This window comes from Nothobranchius furzeri, chromosome 12 (assembly GCF_043380555.1).
Source record: "Nothobranchius furzeri strain GRZ-AD chromosome 12, NfurGRZ-RIMD1, whole genome shotgun sequence".
Lineage (NCBI taxonomy): Eukaryota > Metazoa > Chordata > Actinopteri > Cyprinodontiformes > Nothobranchiidae > Nothobranchius > Nothobranchius furzeri.
In genome coordinates this window covers 35,782,025-35,790,901 of record NC_091752.1, presented here as the reverse complement: position 1 = coordinate 35,790,901, position 8,877 = coordinate 35,782,025, and the positions used below count along the sequence as shown (strand labels likewise).

The 8,877-nt window shown below is 38.1% G+C and overlaps 1 protein-coding gene across 3 annotated transcripts; it reads right to left on the bottom strand.

The window, feature by feature from the left end:
• Positions 1-1,629: 1,629 nt before the first annotated feature.
• LOC107376049 (histone-lysine N-methyltransferase SETDB1-B) lies at positions 1,630-8,767 on the bottom strand. Of its 3 annotated transcripts, none has more exons than XM_054750381.2 (8): positions 8,650-8,767; positions 7,757-7,831; positions 7,111-7,485; positions 6,832-7,002; positions 6,068-6,269; positions 5,898-5,971; positions 4,696-4,886; positions 1,630-2,391 (listed from the first exon to the last, which is right to left on the bottom strand). In XM_054750381.2, exons 2-8 carry the CDS (start codon positions 7,824-7,826, stop codon positions 2,278-2,280), a joined length of 1,197 nt encoding a protein of 398 aa, XP_054606356.2. In that variant the 5' UTR covers positions 7,827-7,831; positions 8,650-8,767; the 3' UTR covers positions 1,630-2,277. The 3 variants fall into 3 exon arrangements, with proteins under 3 accessions (XP_054606356.2, XP_015800462.3, XP_054606355.2); XM_015944976.3 differs by having other exon boundaries at positions 8,693-8,762; XM_054750380.2 differs by having other exon boundaries at positions 8,551-8,703.
• Positions 8,768-8,877: the final 110 nt, after the last annotated feature.

The window sequence follows — 8,877 nt, the reverse complement described above, 5'->3', positions numbered from 1 at the left end:
AATTGTCTATTTTTTGCTCGTTTAAAATATATTTGTAACCATTTTCTAAATTCTTTTATATATTTTAACATTTTTTGTTTTTGTGAAGCGCCTCGTGATTTTTATCTTGAGAGGTGCTATAGAAATGATATTTTCTTCTTCTTCTAGATGTTTAGCAAAACCATTATTTCTATCTGAGAGAAAATGTTAAGTCTGGGCTGTAAAAGAATTGGTTGTTGTTTATAAACTAGAGAGTTGTTTATTTATAAAAGTCATCAGACGCCATCTGTTATGTCTACTACTACATTGGTACGTCATATGTGGCGTGCCGATTTCTGGTTTGGAGTCATGCTAATTACAAACTTTTACAAGGCATGGTCGAAACACCCATCATTATTTTTCTTTTAAATTGCAGTACAACATCTGTGCGATCCAGGGCGTAAGGCAAAGTGGATTAGAAAATAGCGTTTTTTGCCCTGTTGACTCATTCATTTTTACATTCTTCTGTGGACCCATAAGCCGACCGGAAAGGGAGGAGACTTAAGCCGGGCGTACACTGTGCAACTTTTTCGCTCGTAACACTTGGCTCCCTATAGAATGGTTATGGTTACACCCTATAGAAGTGTTACACAGCAGACGAGAGAGGAGAGATGAGGAAGTGCTGCAGACTATCAGCACAGCTGCTCCATTTTAAAATCAAGTCATTAATAAATTGTATTACTGCCACTCAAGATCATGTGAACAGAAACGTTTTTCAGCTTTCAGTTCACTTCAAGGAAAGCACCCAAAAAAGTCCAGTTTTACTAAGGTTCCTCTTTCAGGTTAAAGGCCCTGCATTATCGGAGGATCTATGTTGACATCGTCTTTAATCTTTGTGCGCATGAGTGAGTGGCTGGGTGGCAAAAACAAACAGAGGCCCACTATCAATGCATGAACTAACTCAACAACCAGTAAAAGTGCTCAAACACACTGGCAGTCAGGGGTTTTCTGATCAGAAAACAGCTGGCAGTGAAGAAGTTAAAAAAAATGTTTTCCCAATGAAGCACACCTTTAATCAACCCACAAGTGAATGCATCACTAAGAGTTAAAATATGCTAAATATTTTAAAGGAAATCCAGTTTTTATAACAAAACTAGAAACTTAAGAGCTGCTTTGATCATTTCAAAATGACGGTCATTGTGCCATGGTTACTTAATTAGAAAAGCTTCTTCTGGTAGGCATGTTTTAGAGAAATTAATATAAAAATTAATTATAAAAAATTACCTCACTAAAAAGCTGCCAGAAGCTTTATTTCTAATTCTGCTTTTATCATTTAATGCCATGAACGAACACATAAAATAGCTTAAAAAATTTAGAGGTGGAATTTATTTAAGCTGAACTATTTTCTGTGTTTTTAGTGCATTTCCCCACAAAAATTACAATTTTTTTATTCAAATCATCTAAAGATTTAATTTAACCTTAAATGTAATTCAAACAAAGAACTTTCTTCATGCAAAGTTGAATTTAGAGGACAATCTGTGTCACAAACTGGAGATGTTTGGTTTTTCCAGTGAAGGTCACGACGTTGACTGTAGCCTTCTACTGAGATATGCGAGTAAACCAACAGCATATCAACTACAATGTAAATCATGTCTTTTGAAATGACACTGCTTTCAAAAACAAATTGTAAAGTTTAATATTTTTCATTTTAAAGTAAAACAAGTGAATGACAGAATGTTAAAAATGAAGCTAATCTCAATTCACAGGAAGACAGAAAAGTCAAGCCAAATATTCTGAAAGAACATTCACGCTGTAATTAAGAATTTCAGATGAACAAACTAATTACTGCAGGTATAACGTGTATGCTACAAAAATAAAATCCTTTTAACAATAGTTAAAAAAAAAAGAATACAGAAAAAATGTCATGACAAGAATTTTACTTAAAGCAACGATGTACACTTGCAGTGAAGAAGCATCATATGGGCTTTTTAAATGCATTACAGAAGCTTGGGCTGCCACATTGCTTCAACTAAACCAAGTAAGACGATATTTTCACACAACTGATTCTTTAAGTTTGCCTGTTTAATGATATTGAAATATATTTTACAGTTCATAGATTCACCAAATAAAAGAATCTGTGTACATGTCAGAGGAAAAATTGGGTAAAGAAAAGAAAAATGTGGCCGGCTAATGTGTTTCATCAGGGATCAAGTTTACATAAAGGGCTGCGATAGTTCTTTTATGAGAAACTATTATTTTTTTGTATTCTTGAGTTTTTTTCCCCCCGTCTACAACCAACCTACACTAAAGTTTACATTTTTAGGACTCGGAGTTATCCTTTTCTTCGTCTTCTTTCTCTTTTAGCTGCAGGAACTTGGCCATGTGTTCAAGCCGTACGGAGCCCCGGTGGATCCACTCCTTTTCTCCACCCTCCTGTGTGACAAATTAAAATGCAGAAATAATTCATGTGTTAATGTGTTTGTGATTTTTCTAAATTGTAGGCCACTGTGCTGTGACACTTATACTACATCTGCGGCAATTGAATATTTTAGTATTTGAATATTCCGCCGAATCCTCCATCGATTAATCGAATATTCTATCTGACGACGTTTCAAGTGAAACGAGATTGTAGTCTGCTGCTAAGAATATGAACATGAAACAACTAAATTATAAAAGGGTCAACAATATGTATTAAATTGGCCTCTATCCCAGCTGATATTTATAGTTAATAAATATTTTATGGAACAAATTTTGACTTATATTTCATTAACATTTTAGGTTTGTATTAATGTCACTAATATTAGTCAAAATAATATCTAAATATATACATAATTCAGTAGAAAGCTACTAGAAATTCTAATAAAATACAACTAGTAGCAATGTAATGGTGGCATTTCTATTTTATTACTAGTTCTGATTGGCAACATAATGTATTCAAATACAGAAGCGTTTGTGAATCACATTGAAATGAATTGAGGAATTTAATTAATCAAACCTTAAAATGAGTTGATGATTTGTTTCAGCCCTAATTATAAGACATGAAACTCCTGAGTTTAATAGAAAACAACTGGACTTGGTTCAGTTATCCTGAAGACATTTCACCTCTCATCCAGGAAGCCTAATTTATACTTCTACGTCTGCGTGGGTACGGAGACACGCAACACCAATAGGAGTGTATAACTCCTCGGTTTAACTGGTACGGGCATTATCCTGTTACACAAGTACATGTAATATTCAGTTCAATACTTGTGCAAGACCGGTTTTAACGTGTGTTCCTTATGCTGCATAGTTCTGAGACCCAAGTTTCATTTTTATTTATGGCTTTTAGTGGTCAAAAGTTACAGTAATATAGCTTACTTCCTTAGCATTATTATTTTTCTTCAAATTACACTCCAAGTGTTTGTGCTGCTGTAACAAGGGAATTTCCCCACTGTGGGATCAAAAGTCTTTTCTGTTCTATTCTGTGCTGGCGCTAGGGCTCTCCAACATGCCCGACCTTTTAACCATACATCAAATCTGCTGTCCTAGCAGGGCAAGAGGACATTGTTATTATTACTGAGGCCATCAGGGTCACACGAGTCTCTGGCCCTGCCTTCTTTACAGTTCCCTGTTTGTGTTGTTGGAGCTGACGATGTATACTTCTCCGTCTGAGGGGGTGGAAACGTAACATTGTCATCTCTTGACCCAAGAGCTCTGTCAAAGATATCTAGCAGCAGACAAAGCAGACAGAAGAACGTCTCTCGGTAGAAATCTGAACATGTACATATATATGCAAAATACAAATACACTACAAATACACACACACACTGGTGGTGATGAGCTACGATGTGGCGACAGCTGCCCTGGGGCGCACTGACGGAGATGAGGCTGCCGAACACAGGCGCCACCGGTCCCTCCGACCACCACCAGCAGGCAACGCGGGTCAAGTGTCTTGCCCAAAGACACAACAGCAGCATTCTCTGGTCATAACTGGGATCAAACCTGCAACCTTCCAATTACTGGACAACCCACTCTACCTCCTGAGCTAATGCTGTCCCTTACAATGTCTTGTATGTAGCAGCCGTTTCTCTAAATATTACAACTTCATATTAACATGACTGTATTCTTACTTCCTATATTTTCTTATCTCTTATTTTTATCTTCCTTTGTTGCAACAAGTACCGCAGCAATTTCCCGATGTTGTGATTCTCGCACATATAGCAGCAAAACCTTCTGATTCTGAAGAAAAGTCCAGTCCAGTTGTTTTCAGTTCAGCTCTCGAGATGTGACACTTTGAATGCAGCTGATACTGTCACCTACTGATGAAATGAAGGTGTTACTCAATTTATAATTTAAAGTACTTATCTTTAAATATACTGTGTTAATCCAAATACATTAATTTAACCATTTATTTTACAGCAAGTTCTATTTCCATTTGTTACAGGTGCCATTTGTAATAAGTGAGAGAGCACAGCTCAACTGGTACAAAATGGACTTTTGTCTGGTCTGGGCGATAGCTTTTGTATTTGTTTTCAATGGTTTAAAAAATGGATTCAACCATATGAGTCAACTGTCCCACATTTTCCCCACTTGCTGCAATACAAAGATCCTTTTTTATACTTTGATTGCTCATATGACCCATCTCTACGATCCACCAACAGTGGGCTGCAATTTGGATTGTTTTTTAATTTTATGGTTCAGTATGTGCTGCTCATGGATACTGATAATACAATAAAATTAAATAATACTGATACTGACCTGAAAAACAACTTGAATCAAGCTGCAATCCACCACTTCTACGGTGCACACCTGGAGGGTCCCATTTAGCTCGACATTAATGCTCTGACCTTCCTTATAGTGAGTCAGATGTGGGTACGGCCAGTTCTTCAGATACTGTTTCATAAAACACTTGTGAGGGCTGTCTGGGATATCGTCTAAATTATCTTCCACTGTTAAAAAAAACAAACAGTCAAATCTTATGGTTTCTTATGTCATCTACACACTCATAGATCAATGGTAGGACTAATGGGCAACGAGTTCAAAGAGTGTTTTTTGGTTGTTTAGTCTTTAAAGCCCTGTTAAACTGACATTTTACATTTGTTCAGTCAGAGCTGCAGTAAAAATGAACAAACTTTTACCTTTTAATAAGATTTTCATGACAAACCATTACCAGGACTTTCCATCAGATGCGTATCGCAGTGACACTTTTTCACGGCGACATCTACGGCGCGACCCTTTCTACCACGAGCACTAAACAATAGATCACAGTTCAGGACTGTGTCACATACTGTAATCTAACGACTGTGTAACTGTGTCACAAACTGCTGTAAGACCAGGTAGTTCAGACGCACACTGGCTTTCACAGGATCACAGATTTGCAAGATCACTCATGATTTCATCAGTTCACACAGTAACAAGCGAGCAGAAACACTGCAGCATGTATCCTAATGGTCTGTGATTAATTTTCAGCTCTATTTACCTCCACCAAGGTGGTGTCACAGGTAATGAATACTTTGTTTATATTTGAGCAATAGGAAATCTGCTTGTGTCTTTTATTTTGAAATTTGCCAGATGCTTTACGCTGCTTCTGTGTTTGATTTCCTGTCTGGCGTGATCTGACCTGCTCAGCTTGATGTGTTCTGGAAGCGTGGCGTGTAAACAAAGACCCAGCGGCGCATAAATTTAGCAGAAAGTTGCAACCCTGCGCTTCTAGAACATATCCAAAATGCACCGCTGTGCACCCTGTAGAAACTAACCTATTGATTATAACAGCAGCCATTAGCTTAAGCATGTGGTGGAAAGTCAGGGTTAAACGGGACTAGCAAGTGATCAACCTCCAACAACAATGAATACAACATAAGCACATTTACTAAAAACAAGATGACTATGCTTACTAAGTAGCTTTGTCATGAAGAAAATCAAAGTGATCTGTGAAAAATAGGAACATGCTGCAAACTTACGTGGTCTGCAGACAAGGTGAACTGAAGGTAAGCTTGCGTAAAGTGACGTGTGATCATCCAAAAACACCAAGAACCTGAAATGTTATGAATGCAGAAAGAAAAAAACTTCAGCCTTGATTTGAAATACTTTTATGTCAAACGTGTTAGCTATTGTTTAAAGTCAAACACACCTTAAGCGGTTCTTTCTGCTGGGGAGCTCAGACAAGATACCAGGCTGAAAGCATTGTGCATCATCTGGAGACTGAATGACAACACGGGCACCCACATACAGCTGCTCTAGCTTGGGTGCATCCGCGAAGGCCATGTGGTGACCCGACACAAGGCTCTTCCCTTTCTCATCAAAACACACCTTGTACTTTGTTCGTCCATCTTCTGCAAAAATGAGAATCGCAACAAAACACTCTTATTTTACTGCAGTTTGGAGGTTATGGAAGAACAATTAAGTGGTCTCTAATAGGAATGAATGCCTTGGAAGTCTTAGGTGGAAAAAATGCTCAGGTGCGCCTGTTTCAGCACGGGGGACTCGGGTGGAGGAAAAAGTAGCTTCAGACGACGGGATTTGGAGTCTTAATTTCTATTATTTAGACATCTCACCTCCAACTGGATAACAGCAACATGACTGGACCACTGACTAGTTTGCGTTGAATCGTTGATGTTTTATCTCTACAAAAAACTCAAACCTTCCCCTTCGAGAGCCAAGATGGGTGAGTCTGAACGACAGCTTGACAGAGTGGTCAGGCTTTTCAAATTCTAGCATTTCATTGTCTATTTTCTATCAGAAGCTAATAAAGGAGACAGGTGTAGGAGACTATTTTCATGTTCAGCCTAGATGGAAAAACTCAGATTCACTGATTATTCTCAAAAATAATAAGTATATAACTGCTTCTCAGAAAAAGACCTCTTTAATGTGTATATGCTTTTTCTTTTCTTTTACCCCTTGCAACAATCTCCACGATCTTTCCTCGTTGCCACCTCATGGCTCTTCTTCTGGCCAGGACCATCATGTCTACTGTGACCTCTACCTCTGGCAAATCAGGGCGGACCTTGGTGGTTTCGTTAGAGGAATGGGCAAATGCAGATGACACAATAATGGGCCCGCTCTCAGCTGTGTTGGAAGAGAAAAGACAAAAAAAAAAAAGTGCATACAATGTGAAATCGACTATTTGAATGGATCAATGGAGGTGAGCTCATACAAGTGTTAGACTGTCCCTACCAATCTTGTTGCTGTTGTTGGAGTTGCTGCTGTTATTTTTCATCACTGGTGAAGAAACTCTCTTCAGGATACTTTTAGTGTTTTTAAAATTTTTCTTTTTTTTCCCCGAGGCTACAAAATCTGAATCATCAGAATCCTCTCCCGGTTCCCACAGCATGTCGGAATCCGAGCTGCCGCGGGACTCGGCTTCACTGTAGAACTGCTGAGGTGTTGGCGGCTGGAGGGCGCTGACTGTGTTTTCAGGGAGTCTTGTCAAGAGGACCACAGGCTTTTTTTTAAGAGTAGGAGAGTCTAGGATGTTTTCACACCGCCTCATCTTCCTGGGTACTTCATTCGTGAACAGAGCGGTATTATCGTTGGATTCGAACAGATGTTCTGTGGGAATAAGACGTAAATGAAATGAATTTGCAGCAAACAGAAAGCATGAAAACAGCCATTAGACACGTCCTGGTGTAAAGTATCAGATCAGGGTTCTGATCAAAATATTTAGCTATTGATCAGATGTGCAGCTGCTGTACCACTCAGTGGTGGCGCCAATATGTGAGAGATATGGAAGATTTATAATTCTCTTTAGATAGATATTGCTAATGTGTAATACTAAAAAAATACATCATGCAAAAATCAATTGATATTATTTTGCACAGACCTGTTTCGATTTTTATCTCTCCATTGTTTTTAATCGTCACTGTCTCCACCTCACACTCATCCACCTCCATGGCCACTGAAAAACACATATGCAGTAAAATGTGTCCACAGGTTAAATATTATAATTTATTTATATACTGACAAAATCTGAATCTATTTGCTATAAAATTCCTGTGACTGCGTTTTTTCTTTATTCAAAGGACAGCCATTACGAATAACTGCCTTGTACAATCAAAGCTTTAGCAGGTCAGCCCTACTGAACAGCGCTACTTAAAACATTTCAGAAACTTAGGAAAATCATTTACTGTTGTTATATAATATTCATTTGAGATTTACATCATAACTGGAAATGTGCGTTTCTGTTTACGTTTAAAGAACAACTAAATAAATAAATAAATCCCGATTCTTATTACTGCGCTGATTAATTTTCGGAAGAACTAAAAGCGTAACAGATTCTTTCCCTCCCAAAAACTGAAGTATTGCCAAATCTTGCATGATTGACCACAACTGTATAATCCTGAATATTCAACCACGTTGGTCGTATGTGTAGCCGTTGTCACGTAACACGATTACTACAGAAATGGTGTAGAAATAATCAAAAATAACATTAAGTGAGCTTGAAGAGAAGCATACAAACATTAGAGAAGTAGACGCAGCAAACTTGAATGTTATTTTTGTATCGCTGATGGTAGCGATTTTGTGGTTAACCGTAGGGCATGCTAAAGCTTTGTTACGAATGGCCCAAACTTAAAAGGCGCTAAAACCTTAACACGTCGATCAAACATCGAAGCTCACCTATCGCAAGGTCTCGAAATTCTCCTTTAAATAAATAAAAACGATCCGGGCTGCGCTGATTTGCTAAAACAAGTAGGATGCTGATCAAACCAACATTACCTAGTTGTTCTAAATTATCTTGTAGCTATAAGGGTTAGCCTACATTCGAGCTCACGTTTTCTTCTTTGTGCGTGGCAGCTTGTAAACATCCAACTGACGCATTACCGCCACCCAATGGACTAGAGTGGAACTCAGCCAACAAAATGTTATCTTCCTTGGAATGTAATTTAAAGGGATTTGTGAAACAATATTAGCCTTAGCCTTATTAAAACTGGATAATTTAGTTTA